General features: G+C 35.8%; 4 protein-coding genes across 4 annotated transcripts; 2 read left to right on the top strand and 2 right to left on the bottom strand.

Moving 5' to 3' along the window:
- Positions 1-357: 357 nt before the first annotated feature.
- On the bottom strand, positions 358-934 carry LOC129741266 (uncharacterized). Its single transcript, XM_055732980.1, has 2 exons — positions 888-934; positions 358-816 (listed from the first exon to the last, which is right to left on the bottom strand). Exons 1-2 carry the CDS (start codon positions 891-893, stop codon positions 358-360), a joined length of 465 nt encoding a protein of 154 aa, XP_055588955.1. The 5' UTR covers positions 894-934.
- Positions 935-1,366: 432 nt separating this feature from the next.
- LOC129741265 (uncharacterized) lies at positions 1,367-1,936 on the top strand. The gene is made up of 2 exons (XM_055732979.1): positions 1,367-1,411; positions 1,478-1,936. Exons 1-2 carry the CDS (start codon positions 1,406-1,408, stop codon positions 1,934-1,936), a joined length of 465 nt encoding a protein of 154 aa, XP_055588954.1. The 5' UTR covers positions 1,367-1,405.
- A 15,808-nt stretch (positions 1,937-17,744) lies between these two features.
- On the bottom strand, positions 17,745-18,328 carry LOC129741264 (uncharacterized). Its single transcript, XM_055732977.1, has 2 exons — positions 18,272-18,328; positions 17,745-18,203 (listed from the first exon to the last, which is right to left on the bottom strand). Exons 1-2 carry the CDS (start codon positions 18,275-18,277, stop codon positions 17,745-17,747), a joined length of 465 nt encoding a protein of 154 aa, XP_055588952.1. The 5' UTR covers positions 18,278-18,328.
- A 442-nt stretch (positions 18,329-18,770) lies between these two features.
- Positions 18,771-19,340, top strand: LOC129741263 (uncharacterized). The gene is made up of 2 exons (XM_055732976.1): positions 18,771-18,809; positions 18,882-19,340. The coding sequence occupies exons 1-2, from the start codon at positions 18,804-18,806 to the stop codon at positions 19,338-19,340; spliced, it is 465 nt and encodes a 154-aa protein (XP_055588951.1). The 5' UTR covers positions 18,771-18,803.
- The last annotated feature ends 183 nt before the right edge of the window (positions 19,341-19,523 follow it).

The raw sequence follows: 19,523 nt of genomic DNA, 5'->3' as shown, positions 1-19,523 counted from the left end.
ATATTAATGCAGAATGTTGAGATCATCTTCCATGTTTTTAATAATTACATAAGGACATTTTCCTGGGTAAAAAACTGCCGTGTCGTCCGCAAAAAGTCTTGATATTCCATGCAATGGCAGGTTACTAATATCATTGATGTACAAAAAAAAAATAAGATTGGTCCAATGTTGCTACCTTGCGGAACACCGTCTTCAATTCTCCCTAAGGAACTTGATACCTCATCAATACAGACAAATTGTTTTCCCTCTGATAGATAACTGCGAATCAAGTTGTTGTGATACCTCTGAGGCCATAACATTCGAGTTTTTTAGAAGTATATCAGTTTTCAGTATAGTTTTTTATTCAATGTATCTCAATTAGGCAACGATCAGCTTCTGGTTAACGGCATGTCCAACAAGTGGAGCAACATGAACTGATCCTGGATTAGCAGCAACGTACTTGGCAGCAACGACTGGAGCACCATGAGCAACATAGTTGTTGTATCCATGTCCATAACCATATCCGGCCCATGGAAGTCCCCACGGATTGACCTTGGCAACGTTGGTCTGAACGACAGTTGGTTTCGCTCCATACCATCTGTTTCCGTTGACCCAAGCGTTGTCATAGACGGAGCTCACTGCTGGCCAGGATCCATGAACTGAGGAATAAGGATACGAAACCAGACCCTTGGTGTTCCAGTTGTTCCATTCATTCCATCCATTGTTCCATCCGTTGTTCCAGGAGTTCCATCCCAGGGAGTTGACTGGCCACGAGCTTTCGAAATTTCCGGCTTGAGCTGAAACGGCCAAACTGGCTACCAAGAATGCGATGAATACCTTTTAAAAAAGGAAAATAATTATTTGAATGTAGTTTCGTTTAGTAATTCTTTACTTAAATTGTCACCAACCTTCATAGTGTTATGCTGGGTTGAGGTAAAGAGTGGTTGTTACTTGAAATGAGCACTGGATAAGTGTGATGTTTACTGCTCGATTTCTCACTATTTATACAGGTTCATACATTCTTAGGATTCGAGTAACAAAAGTAAGGAAGAAAATCGTTTCCAATCACTTCCTTTTCACGGTAGCTATAATTAAAAATGAGCAATGCCTGTTCAAATGCGATTGTATGGTCTAAGATTCGAAAAGAATTTAACTAAAAAATAAACTTATTCTAGCGAACGTTTATTTATATGAACACAAACATTTCTGAAAATTTATGTTTCTATTTTTTTATGATTTTTTTTGGAGAGACTTACGATCACACAGTTTAAATGAAAAAGTAATTGAAAACACCTTCCATTTTCGATTTTCTGCAGAATCGATCGCTTGGAATATAAAAGGTCACGCAGCGAGCAGCAAAAATCATACTCAGTCTGCAGCACTTTGAAGCAAACAGTTGATTCCAAACTCAACCATCCATATCACAATGAAGGTAAGTTTAACGAAAGTTATCTCCTCAAGACGAACTGATTGACAAAATCGCATCCTTCCAAAACAGGCATTCGTCGCATTCCTAGTAGCTACATTGGCCGTTGCCTCTCAAGCCGGATATGTCGAGAACTCGTGGCCTGTCGACTCCCTGAGATGGAACTCCTGGAACAACGGATGGAACAATGGATGGAATGAATGGAGCAACTGGAACATCAAGGGCCTGGTTTCGTATCCTTACTCTTCCGTTCATGGATCCTGGCCAGCAGTGAGCTCCGTGTATGACAATGCCTGGATCAACGGAAACGGATGGTATGGTCAAAAGGCCACAGTTGTTCAGGCCAACGTTGCCAAGGTCAATCCATGGGGACTTCCATGGGCCGGATATGGTTATGGACATGGATACAACAACTATGTTGCTCACGGTGCTCCAGTCGTTGCTGCCAAGTATGTTGCTGCTAATCCAGGATCACTTCATGTTGCTCCACTTGTTGGACATGCCGTGAACCAGAAGCTGATCGTTGCCTAAGTAATTTGAATTTAATAAATATTTTTCAATTCAAACTGGTTGTCTACTGATTTTGAGTTTTATTTTTCTAAATTTACATGTTATGTGTTCTGTATGACTGAATGCTGGACCTCTGAGTCTGAAGCTATTAATTTGGAATTAAATCTTTAAACAAATTGATGAAATATTTATAAGAAAATCATCAAACAAAGCTGTGGTCATAACCAATTTTTAATGTATAAAAAAAATATATCTTATTTTACTTTCTAAAAGTATTCATTTTAAGAAATTAAATTTTTTTGTTTTGACCTTTCACAAGAATGAAAAATACAATAGAAATTTTCGAAAATATCCGTCAGATCAGTGTTTTTTTGTTTTCAAAATTCGCTATCGTTTTCCTTTGACAGAATGTAAAGGTAAAATATTAAGTAGAAATTGAAAAAGGAACGATAGTTTCGTTGAAATGTAGAAATCGTGAAATTTAACAATTAAAAATCAAACTGCTTTTAACGGTTCCTCAACTTACGAATTGCTATTTTTTTTTACAATGTTAGTCCGAGTCTTAGTGTTGTTTTGTTGTATACTGATAAGTTTATTACTTTTAGAATCGTGGTACAATTTTAATAAGCTAGGTTCACGTTGGAGACAATTCAATATACATTTCAACAATTCAACGCAAACATAATATTTATTTTCAAAGATAATATAAACAAATTAACTAAACTTATTTTTGATCAAAACTTTCCTCCTTTATGCCACAATATGCAGTGATCCTGGAGTGGCTGCAATGTGCTTAAATAAACGATGACTTCCTCCAAAGTTTCCCGGATTCAATGCCGAGGGGTTTACTTGATGATTGAGTCCATTCAATGGTCCATGAAACGCTTTATGTGGCAACCCATTGTAAGCTCCATACACTGGACTGCCTCTCCAGCTCAGAAAATTGATGCCAGTAGGGTAAAGTCCGTTTGGAGACCATCTTGAAGATCCTGGAGGAATGTAGGGGTTGACGCCATACGGTCCAAAAGAATGATGTACACAATTTGTCAACGGGTATGGGCCAATGTTGTTCCATCCTTTTCTGCCGAAAGGACCGATTGGATTGTAAGGTCCAGCATTCCAAGTATTAACAGCAGAACCATACGAGTTTTGCCAAGCTGCTGGAAACCCACCCGACTGATGACCACCACACACTGCTGCCAGGACCATTGAAAATATGACGAGGAACTGCAACAATTCAAAATAGTCAAATAAAAATATTGAGTTCTTTTATGAGTGACCTACCTTCATTGTAAAAATAAAATAACCGATCTTGTTTAACAAGGAGATAGTATGCTGAAAGAACTGAGGAAAAACTGTGATCACTGAACAAAACGTAGTGATTTTTATACCATCTGATGGATGCTCGCCAAGATCACTCCAGTGGAAGCCACAGTTTGATCACAGACGGAGTTTGATGATAATCTACTAGGCGTGAAATCAATCAGATTTTTTTCATAGACAAATGATAATCAATTAGCTGGTTAAAAATTTTGATTGAGAAGAAATCACTGAGCATTCAAATGCCAAATTGTTCAAAACAGGGGTTTCCATCTAAATTTGCTATCAAGGAAGTTTTTTGTTTTACGATTCAAGATGGAAATTTTAATGACTCTTAAATCAACAGCCTTCTTTATTACCTATTGGTTCAGTTGTTTTGGGCTTCTTAAGTATATCCAATAATCATCATTAGAAGTTTAGCAAGAAATCTGATCCATAGAGTTGGATGATATAAATATGATTCTTTCTTCACTGAAAGTCACAGTTTACGCTTAGAGCACATCAAAATTCATCTGCTATTAAAAAAATTTTCAATATTTTTCAAATAATATGAAAGTGAGTTCAATAAAGCATTCATTCATCATTCAAACTTAATTTTGTTCTTTTTTCAAGGTTCTTGCAATCTTTTCAATAGCCCTGGCAGCGGCATCAGCTCAATATGGAGGATTTTCTGGAGCTTGGCCCAGTGCCAATGGATGGAACAACGATCTCTGGAACTCGAATGTCTTCAACGGTTTTCCGAGTCCTTACAACAACAACAGCCCATTCGGCTGGAGTGGATGGAATGGTTGGGATGGAGCCGGTGTGAGCTCTGTCATTAAGCCTGCCTACGGAAACTATCCTTATGGAGCAAACGCATGGAATTGGCCCAATGGTAACGCACACTATGCTCGGACTAATCCTTGGGGAACGCCTTACGGAAACTATGGCTGGAACTACAACAACTACGTTCGGATGCCAAATGCTTCAATAGCAAAACGTGAATCGAAAGAATGATCCCGAGAAAGTTGAAGCTGAGAATGATGGAATATTGATGACAAAAAGCAATAATAAACAGTTTATGTGATAAGTTTAGCAAACTTAGCTAGGCAGTGTAAAATTGGTTTCACGAAAGAGTTGTGAAATAAGTCCTGGACCTATAATATCATTATATAGTTTTTGTAGTAACTTTTTTCGCTTCATTCTTTAGGAAGCATGTGTCATGTTTCTTGTTCTTCTAGAATAGCACATAAATTTTTTATTTGAATTTTTAATCTATGAAAACATTGATAAGGATTCAAAGTAATCATTATTTCTATTCACTTATTTACTTCAACAATCGGAAAATTGCTACTATACCGCCAACTGGGGCATCATGCAACATTTTCCAACTTCAATGGCTTCTAAAAACTACATATATGTGCATATATTGTCATACAGCTTGTGCATCAAAAGTTTTAAGATTGATGGGACATCAAATTGATGTAGAAAAATTATTGGTTTCACCAGTTTTTTTAAAATTTACAAAAACATGCAATTTTCGCCCCACTTAGACCAAGAGGTAAGTTGCAACAAACTTTATTTTCAATGAAAAATTAAATCAAAACGTTTTAAAATTTATAGTTTTTGATATATTTGCACCAATTGCAGTAATTTTCGGTTTTGTTCGTAATAAATTTAACATTTAACAATCAAAAATGTTTATAAAGAAGTAGCATAAGGGTGCTGAATACATTTAAGAGTAAAAAATACTACTAAAAATTGTACTAGCGGAATTCATAACAATTCATATAAATTTTGAGATTAACAGACGCGTGATGCAAAACATATATTCCAGCATATGGAAACGTGATTTAAGACGAGGAATACTGAAATAAATAAAACTCTGTAACGAGTACGGCTGATTTCAGTGGCATCAGAACAAATATTGCTAGAGGTTTTGCCCAAACTTCACGACAAATGCTCTTTAAATTATCCTCTTGGTTTGAAATTTTCTAGAGTAGACCAGCGTCCATCATCAAATGATCAAAGGGAACTATTTTTAACATTCAAATATTCTGAATGATACTTATAAGAAGAAACATACATTTCCGAAAAAAATATTTATTTATTTTTATTTATTTACTAGCTGACCCGGTATGTTTTGCTACCCCTTCCATAGAAAAAAGAATTTTCGTTAAAATAATAAAATCAAAATAAACATCCTTTCTAATTAAATTTCAACATTATTTGAAAGCGATCTATTTTTCAAAGCATCTGAGCATCTAGATTATCTTGAGTCCTGACGTAGTTTGAAGGTTTGTAGGTTGTAGGAGCCGCCCTTTAGAAAAAAAATAGTAGGGATCTTAAGAACAATAAATAAACCCTTTAAATTAAAAAAAACGCCCTTTTGATGCGGGAGGAGTATTTAAATACAGGCTTATTTGGAAATAATCAAAAAGTGCGCCAAATTTTATGAAAAGACTAAAACATTGGATTTGATAATGATATGTTTGTTTCATTTATTGAATATGAGAGTCTTCATTCTAGAAAATGGGAAGCGTTTATCAATACAATATATCATCAAATTTTGTTAAGATTTATTGGTCAATTCAATAAATCATCTCATTTTGTCAAAACGTTTAAGTTTATCAATTTTAAACAAAAATGCTTCGAGGAATGCTAAAATTTTGTCAATTTTTGTTGATTTTGTTTGGGAGCCTCCCTATTCTGGATTAAGAAGGGTTTGAAAGTATTATAGAAACCATTCCCGGTCTTGAAAACGACTACACAAAAAAATTGACGTTGATCGTTTCAGTAGTTTCCGAAAATTGTACGAATTGTGTCAAATTTCTGGTAATTTTGTTTAGGAGCGCTCTAATTTTGGTTTCGGAGAGGTTGGAAAGTGTCATCAAAATCGTTCCCGGTCTTGAAAACAACTACACACCAAATTTCGCGTTGATCTGTTCAGTAGATTTCGAGAATTGTTCGAATTGTGTCATATTTTTATTAATTTTGTATGGGAGTCCCCTCCCCCCTCCTTTAAGTCGGAGCGATTTTAAAGTGTTTTAGAAACCATTTCCGACCCCAAAAACTCTAACATACCAAATTTCAGATTGATCGATTCAGTAGTTTTTGAGTCTATAGGGAACAGAAAGACAGACAAACATTAATTTTTATCTATATAGATTTACCTATTTATTTCGCCAAACATCGTAGGCTGCATATACGGTCTTAAACCTAGAAGTTACAATCTTAACATTAACTCACAAACTACAATTTTAGGTTCTTCAGCGCCTGTGGCCGTAAAAAACACTTTTTAGCTGCTGTTTAAACATAGTAAAATGTATGTTCTAGTAATTTCAATTATAATTATGTATTAAACATTTGACTGGACCATTGTTTCCATAATCAGTTCGGGCAAAGGTTAAAGTAAACAGACTATTGGTTCTCAACTGGCGACACGGACAATAAAAGTTTAACTGACTTAGTAGATAAGAAGATTAAACACGCTGAATAATTATGTCGTTTACAAAAGAGGATGCAGCAAATTCTCTTCTAACCCTTAATGGTTCTATATTTATTAGTAAGCAGCGTGATTCGTAGCTTGGTAATTGACTTTGAGATTTCGTAAATCAAATTGAATAAATTGTTTTTTAACGGAATCTAAGTTGTTTTTATGAAAATTTAAAAGGGAGACCACACAACGATACAGTACTCGAGTATGGATCGGACATAAGCTGTGTACAATATTTTTACTGTTTATGGGTTCCCAAAATAATAACTAAAACGTTTCATGAAAATAAGTATATTTTTTGATTTCAGAATTACTGAGCTATATTGATTTAAAAAGGTAAGTTTTGAGTCCAACATAATACTTAGATCTCTTATCTTTTTGGTTCTCTCCACAGACTCGTTTCCTAATATAGATAACAATTCCATATGATGGATATTTTTTCTTTGTAAATACAACATTTTAACATTTTTCACGTTTAGTTCAAGAAGACTTTTACTGCACCATTTGTCAAATATATTTATTTCATTGTTAAACACCCTGAAATCTGCTTCGTTATTGACTTTCATATAAAGCTTTATATCGTCTGCATATATAAGCACGTATAGCTGATTTAGTACATAAGTAATGTCATTGACGTATTAGATAAATGATAAGGGACCGAGATGGGAGCCTTGAGGCACACCAAATGTAACAAAGATGCTCTTCGAAAGTGAACAATTTAATCAAGCCATTTGTGTACGGTTTGACAAATAGGACTTAATCCATTAGACTGAGTCGATTTGGGGTCATTTTCGAATTTCTCAAACCCTGGGGTCTCAAAAGATTCGTTTTGGTCCAAAACTCATCCATGATTTTTTGCAGAATTTTTAAGTAATGTTTACATGAGTAAATTTGGACTTTTAGGTTTGTATGGGAAAATTGAATATTTTGTACTGAAAAATCAACATCATTTTTGTTTCTTCTGTGCAACCGTACCAGCTGGTGGTTTTTGTGCCAATTTATAAAATTCCTAATGGAAATTTTCCGCTGAACAACTTTGTCGAAGACCGTAAATTCGTATCTTATTAGACAAAAAGTTATTAGCTGTTCAACAGAGGTATGTCTTTTGGCATTGATAAACAATAAATTCAATAGACACCACTGTTATGTGCCTTGCGAGGTATTGCATGACTACTTTTCATGCAATACTTCGCGGGGCACAAGCAGTGGTGTCAATTGAATTTATTGTTTATCAATGCCAAAAGACATACCCCTGTTGAACAGCTAATAACTTTTTTGTCTAATAAGATACGAATTTACGGTCTTCGACAAAGTTGTTCAGCGGAAAATTTCCATTATGAATTTTATAAATTGGCACAAAAACCACCAGCTGGTACGGTTGCACAGAAGAAACAAAAATGATGTTGATTTTTCAGTACAAAATATTCAATTTTCCCATACAAACCTAAAAGTCCAAATTTACTCATGTAAGCATTACTTAAAAATTCTGCAAAAAATCATGGATGAGTTTTGGACCAAAACGAAGCTTTTGAGACCCCAGGGTTTGAGAAATTCGAAAATGACCCCAAATCGACTCAGTCTATTAATCCATGTCGATTCTATTAAAAGCTTTAATGAAATCCGTGTATCGAGCCTGAAAGTAATTTCCTTGATTATATATTTTTTCATTCACTATTGCTTCAAATAGTTTCGGTATGCACGATAAGATTTCTATACCCCGATAATTTTTAGTGTCAGACTTTTTCTCCGACTTGAAAATGGGTACCGTAAAACAAGTAACATTGATCACCGGGGTAACTTTGATCAACATGAAATTTTTCCACATAATCATCAATAACTAAGTCTAAATTTTGAATATTTCAAAACTTTTTCTATGTTGAAAAACCTATAAGTTGAGTTTCGAATTGGGCAAAATCTGGAAATACCTATTTTTTCGAAGACTTCAAAACAAACACCCTTTCTGATCAAATCAAAGCGTTTAGAATAAGGTTGCAAGAATTTTTTCCATCCCCATCCGGGCCTAGCAATTCCGGGCATTTAAAAAAAAAACCTGGCAAAATCCGGGCATGGATTTCAATTTTTCAAATCCAAAAACCGGGCAAAATTTAGGTGTAATCATACATAAAAGCAAAGGAAAAATGTACAAAAACTGAAATTAATATTTTATTAACGTAATTGCAAACTTCCAAAAACTTTTTGGAACACTTAAATATTTAAAGGTTAACAAAAGTAAATCAGCGAAATTTTTTGAAAGAACCGTTGAAAATTTCCATACCGTTAATCGATTTTGCTGAAACTTACTCAAAAACTTTGATTTTTTTTTGTTTCTTTGTGAAAATTGTGAAAAGATCCGGACTTTTTTCACGATATCCGAGCAACCGGGCCGGGCCGGATTTTATCGAAATTTTGCATCAAGTATCCGGGAAAACCCGGATAAAACCGGTCAATCTGGCAAGCTTAGTTTAGAAGCAGCAGGTTGATAATTGAGAGAGTTCAACTTTTTTCCTTATGCCGTGTTTGTTTTTATCCTTGTGGCCCACTGGTCATGCATCAAGTGCAGTCAAAGCGTTTTTTATGAAGATGACAGCAGTTAGTACACAACTGGTTGGCCACCAGATGAAAACAAACACGGTATTAGGTAGTAAATATATAGTTCAGGTGTAGTTTTTTATTGATATTTTTTAAAATAGGGACATTTTCCAAGAGAAAGCCAGTCGAGAACAAAAGTTCAGAAACCCTGTCAAATGGTAAAGTTTGAAGGAAAAAAATAAAGGGGAATAGTGCGAGGGCCATTTTTTGAAGTTAAAATGTAAAGTTTAAGTAATGTTAACAAATCAAGCCCCTTAATTTATACAGCATCATTGTCCATCTTTCGATTTTAATTGTTGTTTGGACTCAACTCATTAAGAGTCGTGATGTTGTTTATTTTTGGACCGCGATCAAAATGTAAACCAAGAAACATCGAAATGAAGCATTGTATATCTATGGATCCACTGGACCAAAAGTTACAAATTTAGTATTTTTGAGCCACCGAAAGGTATGGTTCAATTTTGTAGAGTTTCATGTTTGATTTTTTATCATTTGAGTTTGTTCCAAACTGTCTTAGCAATTGATAAATTAGCATTTGTAAATATTATGAAGGTGTTTTGTATCCTTTATAATCAAGAAAACTAGGTTAAAACCGTCAAAATAGAGACTGATCAATGTTACCCTAAAGCATCAAATTCTAAAGAAAGACCAAACCGGTTTTCAAATCAAATTTAAAGTAGTCTAATGAATTTCTGCAACCATGTTTAACCTTAATAGGAGTCCAGAACTGGTTTAAAAAATATGAAATATGCCACATTAGACTGAGTCGATTTGGGGTCATTTTAGAATTTCTCAAACCCTGGGGTCTAAAAAGCTGAATATTTTGTTCTGAAAAATCAACATCGTTTTTGTTTCTTCTGTGGAACCGAGGCAGCTGACAGTTTTTTTGCCAATTTATAAAATTCCTAAGGGAATTTTCCGCTGAACAACTTTGTCGAAGATCGTAACTTCATATCTTATTTGGCAAAAAAAATTAGGTGTGTATGGGGATATGTCTTTTGGCATTGATAAACAATAAATTCAATTGACATCACTGCAGGGCGTCTAGCGAGGTATTGCATGACTACTTTTCTTGCATTACTTCGTGAGGCTCCAGCAGTGATGTCAATTGAATTTGTTTTTTATCAATGTGAAAAGATATACCTCTGAGTTAAACAGCTAATAACTTTTCTGCCTTATAGGATACGATGTACAGTCTTCGGCAAAGTTGTTCAGCGAAAAATTTCCCTTAGGAATTTTATAAATTGGCACAAAAACTGTAAGCTGGCTCGGCCCGTCAGAAGAAACAATAACGATGTTGATTTTTCAGAACAAAATATTCAATTTTCCCATACAAACCTATAAGTTCAAATTTACTCATGTAAACGTTACTTCAAAATTCTACAAAAAAAACATGGATGGGTTTAGGACCAAGATGAAGCTTTTTAGACCCCAGGGATTGAGAAATTCATAAATGACCCCTAATCGACTCAGTCTAATGCCACATTCCCTTTAACAGAAAAAATAATCGAGAAATATTTAAAAGAGTGGTCAATTTTACCCCGTTTTACGGTAATTATAAGCCCAGGACTTCTTTCATAACTCTTTCGTGAAACTAATTTTACACTACATAGCTAAGTTTGCTAAACTTATCACATAAACTATTTATTATTGCTTTACGTCATCAATATTCCATAATTCTCAGCTCCAATTTTCTCGGGATCATTCTTTCGTTTCACGTTTTGCTATTGGAGCATTTGGCATCCGAATGTAGTTATTGTAGTTCCAGCCATAGTTCCCGTAAGGCGTTCCCCAAGGATTAGTCCGAGCATAGTGTGCGTTACCATTGGGCCAATTCCATGCGTTTGCTCCATAAGGATAGTTTCCGTAGGCAGGCTCAATGACAGAGCTCACACCGGCTCCATTCCAACCACTCCATTCACTCCAGCCGAAGGGGCTGTTGTTGTTGTAAGGGCTCGGAAAACCGTTGAAGACATTCGAGTTCCAGAGATCGTTGTTCCACCCATTGGCACTGGGCCAAGCTCCAGAAAATCCTCCATACTGAGCAAATGCTGCTGCCAGTGCCATTGAAAAGACTGCTAGAACCTGAAAACGGAACAAAAATTTAGTTTGGATGATGAATGAATGCTTTTATTGAACTCACTTTCATATTGTTTAAAAAATTAAAATTTTGATAAGAGATTATTTTAGATGTTCAGACAGAGCTCTTTGCGTGAACTGTGACTTTCAGAGAAGAAAGAACCATATTTATATCATCCAACTCTATGGTTCAGATTTCTTCCAACTCTATGGATCAGATTTTTTGACGAGCTTCTAATGGTTATCGTTTATGCGTGAAATTTGATTATTGCATATATTAAAGAAGCCCAAAACAACTGATCCAATGGTTAATGAAGAAGGCTATTGATTTAATAGTCATAAAAAATTAAATCTTGATTCGTAAACAAAAAACTTCGTTGATATCAAATTTAGATGAAAACCCCTATTTTGAACAATTTGGCATTTGAGTGCTCAGTGATTTCATCTCAAACGAAATTTTTGACCAACTAATTGATTATCATTTGTCTATGAAAAAAATCTGATTGATTTCACGCCTAGCAGATCATCATTAAACTCCGTCTGTGATCATACTGTGGCATCCACTGGAGTGATCTTGACGATCATTCATCAGATAGTATAAAAATCATTATGTTTTGTTCAGTGATCACAGTTTTTCCTCAGTTTTTTCAGCTAACTGTCTCCTCGTTTAACAAGATCGGTTATTTTGGGTTAACAATGAAGGTAGGTCACTCATAAAAGAATTCAATATTTTTTTTGAATATTTTGAATCATTGCAGTTCTTCGTCATATTTTCAATGGCCCTGGCAGCAGTATGTGGTCATCATCAGTCGAGTGGGTTTCCAGCAGCTTGGCAAAACTCTTATGGTTCTGCTGTTAATACTTGGAATGCTGGACTTTACAATCCTATCGGTCCTTTCGGCAGAAACGGATGGAACAATATTGGGCCAAACCCGTTGACAAATTGTGGACATCATCCTTTTGGGCCATACGGTGTCAACCCCTACATTGCTCCAGGAACCTCCCGATGGTCACCAAACGGACTTTACCCTAATGGCATTAATGTTCCGAACAGGAGAGGCAGTCCAGCGTATGGAGCTTACAACGGGTTGCCACATGAAGCTTTTCATGGACCATTGAATGGACTCAATCATCAAGTAAACCCCTTGGCATTGAATCCGGGAAACTTTGGAAGCGGAAATCGTTCTTTTAAGCACATTGCAGCCACTCCTGGATCACTGCATATTGTGGCATAAAGAAGGAAAATTTTCATCAAAAATAAGTTTTGTAAATTTGTTTATATTATCTTTGAAAATAAATAAACTGTTTGCGTTGCATTGTTAAAATGTATATTTAGTTGTCTCCAACGTGAACCTAACTTATTAAAATTGTACCTAAATTCAAAAAGTAATAAACATTTAAGTACTTACACAACAAAACAACACTAAGGCTTCAACTATGATCATTAAAAAAAATCTTTAGTCGAGGATTCGGTAAAAGCTTTTTGATTTTCAATTGTAAAATTTTAAGGTTTCTTCATTTCAATTAAAGTTTCATTCTTTATTCAATTTCTACTTAATATTTCACATTTCTATTCTGTCAAAAGAAAACGTTAGTGAATTTTTAAAACAAACACTGATCTGATCTAAAATGAATTCTTTTGGGAAGAGAAATAAAATATATTTCAAATAAACCTTAAACGTTTGTTCTCACCTCAAAAATATTTGATAGATTTCTTATAAAAATTTCATCAATATGTTTTAATACATTATTCAATATTTATAAGGCTCCATTATCAGAAATCGTGATTTCTGTCATCCAAAACATACTACAAAAATGACTTAAAATCAGTAGACATCCAGTTTGAATTGAAATGTATTTATTGAGTTCAAATGACTTAGGTAACGATCAGCTTCTGGTTGACTGCATGTCCAACAAGTGGAGCAACATGAACTGATCCAGGATTGGCAGCAACATACTTGGCAGCAACGACTGGAGCACCATGAGCAACATAGTTGTTGTATCCATGTCCATAACCATATCCGGACCATGGAAGTCCCCATGGATTGACCTTGGCAACGTTGGCCTGAACAACGGTTGGTTTCGCTCCATACCATCCATTTCCGTTGACCCAAGCGTTGTCATACGCAGAACTCACTGCTGGCCAGGATCCATGAACGGAAGAGTAAGGATACGAAATCAAGCCCTTGGTGTTCCAGTTGTTCCATTCATTCCATCCATTGTTCCATCCGTTGCTCCAGGAGTTCCATCCCAGGGTGTTGATTGGCCACGAGTTCTCCACATATCCGGCTTGAGTGGCAACTGCCAATGTAGCTACCAGGAATGCGACGAATGCCTGTTTTGGAAGGATGCAATTTGGTCAATGAGTTCGTCTAGTGAAATTTTTTTTTTCGTAAAACTTACCTTCATTGTGTTATGGATGGTTGAGTTTGGGAGCAACTGTTTGCTTCAAAGTGCCGCAGACTGAGTATGATTTTTGCTGCTCGCTGTGTGACCTTTTTTATTCCAAGCGATCGATTCTGCAGAAAATCGAAAATGGAAGGTGTTTACAATTACTTTTTCATTTGAACTGTGTGAACGTAAGTCTCTCAAAAGAAAAATCAAATAAAAAACAATTACATGAATTGTTAAAAATAATTGTGTGTTTTCAACCCGTAAAATAAACGTTCGTTTTATAGATTTTTTTTTATAAATTAAACTATTTTTGAAACTATGACAATCACATCGGCATTGGTCATTATGAATCATACCTCCCAAAAAAAGAAAATAATAGGAAACGATTTGCTTTCTTACTTTTATTATTCAAGCGATGCCCAAGTATGTATATAAATAGTGAAAAATTGAGCAGTAAACATCATACTTCTAGTGCTCATTTCAAGAAACAGTCGCTCTTTAGCTCAACCCAGCATAACACTATGAAGGTTGGTGACAATTTTGGTATAGAAATATTAAACGATACAACATTTAAATGATAATTGTTCTTTTCAAAAAAAGGTATTCGTCGCATTCTTGGTAGCCAGCATGGCCGTTGCCGCTCAAGCCGGATATGTCAAGAACTCGTGGCCAATCAACTCCTTGGGATGGAATTCCTGGAATAACGGATGGAACAATGGATGGAATGAATGGAACAACTGGAACACCAAGGGTCTGGTTTCGTATCCTTACTCTTCCGTTCATGGATCCTGGCCAGCAGTGAACTCCGTCTATGACAATGCCTGGGTTAACGGAAACGGATGGTATGGAGCAAAGCCAACTGTCGTTCAGGCCAACGTTGCCAAGGTGAATCCATGGGATCTTCCATGGGCCGGATATGGTTATGGACATGGATACAACAACTATGTTGCTCATGGTGGTCCAGTCGTTGCTGCCAAGTATGTTGCTGCCAATCTAGGATCAGTTCATGTTGCTTCTCTTGTTGGACATGCCGTCAACCAGAAGCTGATCGTTGCCTAAATATGAAATATTAAATAAAAAATCCATTAACACAAAATCATTCTCACTTTCAATTCGGAGGACACAAGGTTCAGCAAGGAAAGCAAAATATTTTCATTATTTTGTAGTTAGATTTTCACGATACAAGAGAGAACAATCGCAATATCAATGAGGACACTCGTGATCAACAGTTCCAATTACTCAACTGAATCAATTTTACGTATCGTATTGTTTGACAAGAATTATTTTGCATTGTTGTTAAAAGTTAAAGGTTGATGCCATAGCTTCCATAAGGCGTTCCCCGAGTATAAGCCCGAGCATAGTGTGCGTTACCATTGGGCCAATTCCATGCGTTTGCTCCATAAGGATAGTTTCCGTAGGCAGACTCAATGACAAAGCTCACACCGGCACCATTCCAACCGATCCATCAACTCCAGCCGAAGAGACTATTGGCACTGTAACGACTCGAGAGCTCCTTGCAGGGCCAATAGTGTAAAGTCTCGAGGTTCCACTCATTATTGGTACTGGGCCAGAAATGAGGAAAATGAGGTATGAAAATCTTTCATACCGTCAACTGGGGCAACATGCAACAATTTTCAACTTCAATGGCTTCTAAAAAACTTATGTTCACAATTAATGCCCTTATGCATCAAAAGTTTTAAGGATGCTGGGGTATCAAATTAACGTAGTTAGAAAAATTATAGGTTTCTTCAGTTATTTTTAATTTTCTAAAAACATGCGATTTTCACCCTCCTTAGAAAATGGGGTAACTTGCAACAAACTTTGTTTTTAATGAAAAATCTTATGAACACGTACAAAAATTTATAGTTTTTAATATATTAGCGATGCCTTAAAGATCATTACGCATGACAACACCAATTCCAATAGTTTTTGGGTCTGTAATAACTAATTTTCACATTTTTTCTGAAAATGAAGATGCTGCATACATTTAGGGGTTAAATAATACCACGAAAAATTCTAAATGCTGAAATCATTAAAATAAATGTTTGGATGAATGAAATTTCAATGTTTACAAACGCGTGATGCAAAACATTCATATCCCAACACATAGAAACAAGATTTACAAGGTATTTCTTTGATTTGCGTTTTGTTGCATTTAACCCCAGACACCTAACGGAATTTTAAAAATATTTATTTATAAAAATTGGATGATTGTTCGAAAAATATTTTCACACCAACAATATTGGTATAACATGAGGAAACCAGTAAAAAGTTTGTAGGTTATATTATCAAGCCAATCTGTCATACTGGGTAAAGTTTTTTTCGGCATCAAAAAATGTTCAAATTTGTACGTTTATTGCTCGATTTTTCAAATTTTAAATAAAAATGAAAAACTTAATAAAACTAGCTTAAAATGTGAGAAATTATGTCATCATCATTTTGTGATCATTAAAAGATAACTTTATAACAATACATTAAATTAAAAATTGATTTAATGTAGTGTTATATAAATGTTGCATCGAACCCCGCTGTTGCATGATGCCCCGTTTGACGGTATTTCGAATGCGCTACTGCGCGAGCCATTGAGAAGATCAATTTAACTTAAACAGAATTCAATATTAAAATTTTATTAAATATCAGTCGTTTCACTGTTAAAATAAGAATTGGTTTATCAGCAGTTACAGAAGACTTTAAAAGAACTTTTATTTTTAGCAAAGAAAAAGTGAAATTGATATTTTAACAAAACTTTAGTAGCCTAACTAATAAGTTTTCATTTATCTGTAGTCTGATGAAGATATCAATCCAAATTTGATCTTAGATACCAGCCACGCTGATTGAATTCATTTCAACTGAAATTTTCAATAATCAAATATCAGTTCGCCATGGGAAAACCTTGATTGATTTCACGCAAAGGAGATCATCAACAAACTGTTTCAAAGCTAAATGAACCAAGCCTTTTTCGAATCGTTTAAAAACCACTGTGCTCTCTTCGTCAATCACAGTTTCACAGCAAATCTTCTCAGCAGAACAATCTCATCAATCAACAAGAATCTGTGTGTTTTTTCCAATCATGAAGGTAAAATTATTAATTTATAACAAAATTGCAATCCCTTTCATGTTATATAAATAAATTGTTGCAGTTCATCGTTATTATTTCAATGGCACTGGCAGCTGTTTGTGCTCATCCTGGTGGAATTCCTGCTGCTCAGACGAACTTTCATAGTTCAACTTTGAATCCCTGGAATGCAAGAGTTTATGGTCCAAATGGTTCGTTTGGGAGGTTCGGCTGGAACAATTTTGGCCTGAATCCAGTGACAAACCTTCATTGTGGGCCATATGGAGTTAATCCGAACACCGCTCATGGAGCTTACGGAGCGTTTCCATACGGCATCAATTCGCCGAACTGGGGAGGTTTTGGAGCAAACAACGGATTACCATATGGGACGTTAAATGGTCAATTCAATGGTCTCAACTCCCTTGGAAATCCTTGGACATTGAACGCTGAAAACTTCGCTTACAATCGTCAGTCATTCAAACACATCGCTGCCACTCCAGGATCCCTGCATATTGTGACATAAGTCAAAATTCAAAAGAAATTCATGCTTTTGTTATTTTGTAATAATGTTGATAAATAAACTGTTTCTGCTAAACAAAAGTATCTATGTAAGCATTGGTTTTTTTTGTTTAGTAAAAATTCTATCTTCTCACAGTTCAAATAAATCATTCATCAAATAAATGACACGAATGCCACGAAGATGGTAAAGTGTCACTAATAAAACTTAATAATAAATTCATCAAATAAGCTTGTGATACCTTATGAGTCGATTTCCTAGAGTTCGAATCGAAACAAAATAATCTTCAAACAGCAATACTTGGGCATTAGGCATTGAAAGCAGACATTTTCACAAACATTTCTCACCATGACAAAAAAAAACTTTTTCAATATCAAAATATTTTTATTGATCAATTGATTCAAGCAACGATCAGTTTCTGGTTCACGGCATGTCCAACAAGTGGAGCAACATGAACTGATCCTGGATTGGCAGCAACATACTTGGCAGCAACGACTGGAGCACCATGAGCAACATAGTTGTTGTATCCTTGTCCATAGCCATATCCGGCCCATGGAAGTCCCCACTGATTACCCTTGGCAACATTGGCCTGAACGACAGTTGGCTTCGCTCCATACCATCCATTTCCGTTAACCCAAGCGTTGTCATAGACGGAGGTCACTGCTGGCCAGGATCCATGAACGGAAGAATAAGGATACGAAACCAGACCCTTGTTGTTCCAGTTGTTCCATTCATTCCATCCATTGTTCCATCCGTTGTTCCAGGAGTTCCATCCCAAGGAGTTGATTGGCCACGAGTTCTCGACGTATCCGGCTTGAGTGGCAACTGCCAATGTAGCTACCAGGAATGCGACGAATGCCTGTTTTGGAAAGATGCAATTTGGTCAATGAGTTCGTCTTGTAAAAATTTTTTTTTCGTAAAACTTACCTTCATTGTGTTATGGATGGTTGAATTTGAGAGCAACTGTTTGCTTCAAAGTGCTGCAGACTGAGTATGATTTTTGCTGCTCGCTGCGTGACCTTTTATATTCTAGTCGGTCCATTTAGCAGAAAATGGAAAATGGAAGGTGTTTCCAATTACTTTTTCATTTAGACTGTGTGATCGTAAGTCTTTCCAAAAAGGAAATTCAAATTTATGTATACATTCTTATATGTATAATTTAGAAATTTGTATGTGTCAAAGTGTAAAATACACGCTCTTTTAAGTGATTTTATTTTTTGAACTAAACTTTATTTTCAAAACTCAGACAATTTCATTGTATTTGAACCGGCATTGGTCATTATGAATCACAGCTACCAAGAAAAAGGATGTTATTGGAAACGATTTTCTTCCTTACTTTTATCAGGTACTAAAGCTATGCCCAAGTCTGTATATAAATGGTGGAAAATTCAGCAGTAAACATCACATTCATCCAGTGCTCATTTCAAGTTACAGTCGCTCTTTAGCTCAACCCATCACTATGAAGGTTGGTGACAATTTAAGTGAAGAAATATTATACAAATTTAAATTTTAATAATAATTGTTCTTTTTAAAAAAGGTATTCATCGCATTCTTGGTAGCTAGCTTGGCTGTTGCCACTCAAGCCGGATATGTTGAGAACTCATGGCCAATCAACTCCCTGGGATGGAACTCCTGGAACAACGGATGGAACAATGGATGGAATGAATGGAACAACTGGAACAACAAGGGTCTGGTTTCGTATCCTTATTCTTCCGTTCATGGATCCTGGCCAGCAGTGACCTCCGTCTATGACAACGCTTGGGTTAACGGAAACGGATGGTATGGAACGAAGTCAACTGTTGTTCAGGCCAACGTTGCCAAGGTCAACCCGTGGGGACTTCCATGGGCCGGATATGGCTATGGACATGGATACAACAACTATGTTGCTCATGGTGCTCCAGTCGTTGCTGCCAAGTATGTTGCTGCCAATCCAGGATCAGTTCATGTTGCTCCACTCGTTGGACATGCCGTTAACCAGAAGCTGATCGTTGCCTAATTGAGATACATTGAATAAAAAACTATACTGAAAACTGAAATACTTCTAAAAAAACTCGAATGTTTTGGCCTCAGAGGTATCACAAACAACTTGATTTGCAGTTATCTATCAGAAAGATAAAAAATTGTCCGTATTGATGAGGAATCAAGTTCCTTAGGGAGAATTGAAGTTGGTGTTCCGCAA

The sequence above is a fragment of the Uranotaenia lowii genome, chromosome 2, assembly GCF_029784155.1.
Source record: "Uranotaenia lowii strain MFRU-FL chromosome 2, ASM2978415v1, whole genome shotgun sequence".
Classification (NCBI taxonomy): Eukaryota; Metazoa; Arthropoda; class Insecta; order Diptera; family Culicidae; genus Uranotaenia; species Uranotaenia lowii.
Note: the sequence above shows the minus strand (reverse complement) of the source record. Positions and strands in the feature narration are given on the sequence as shown.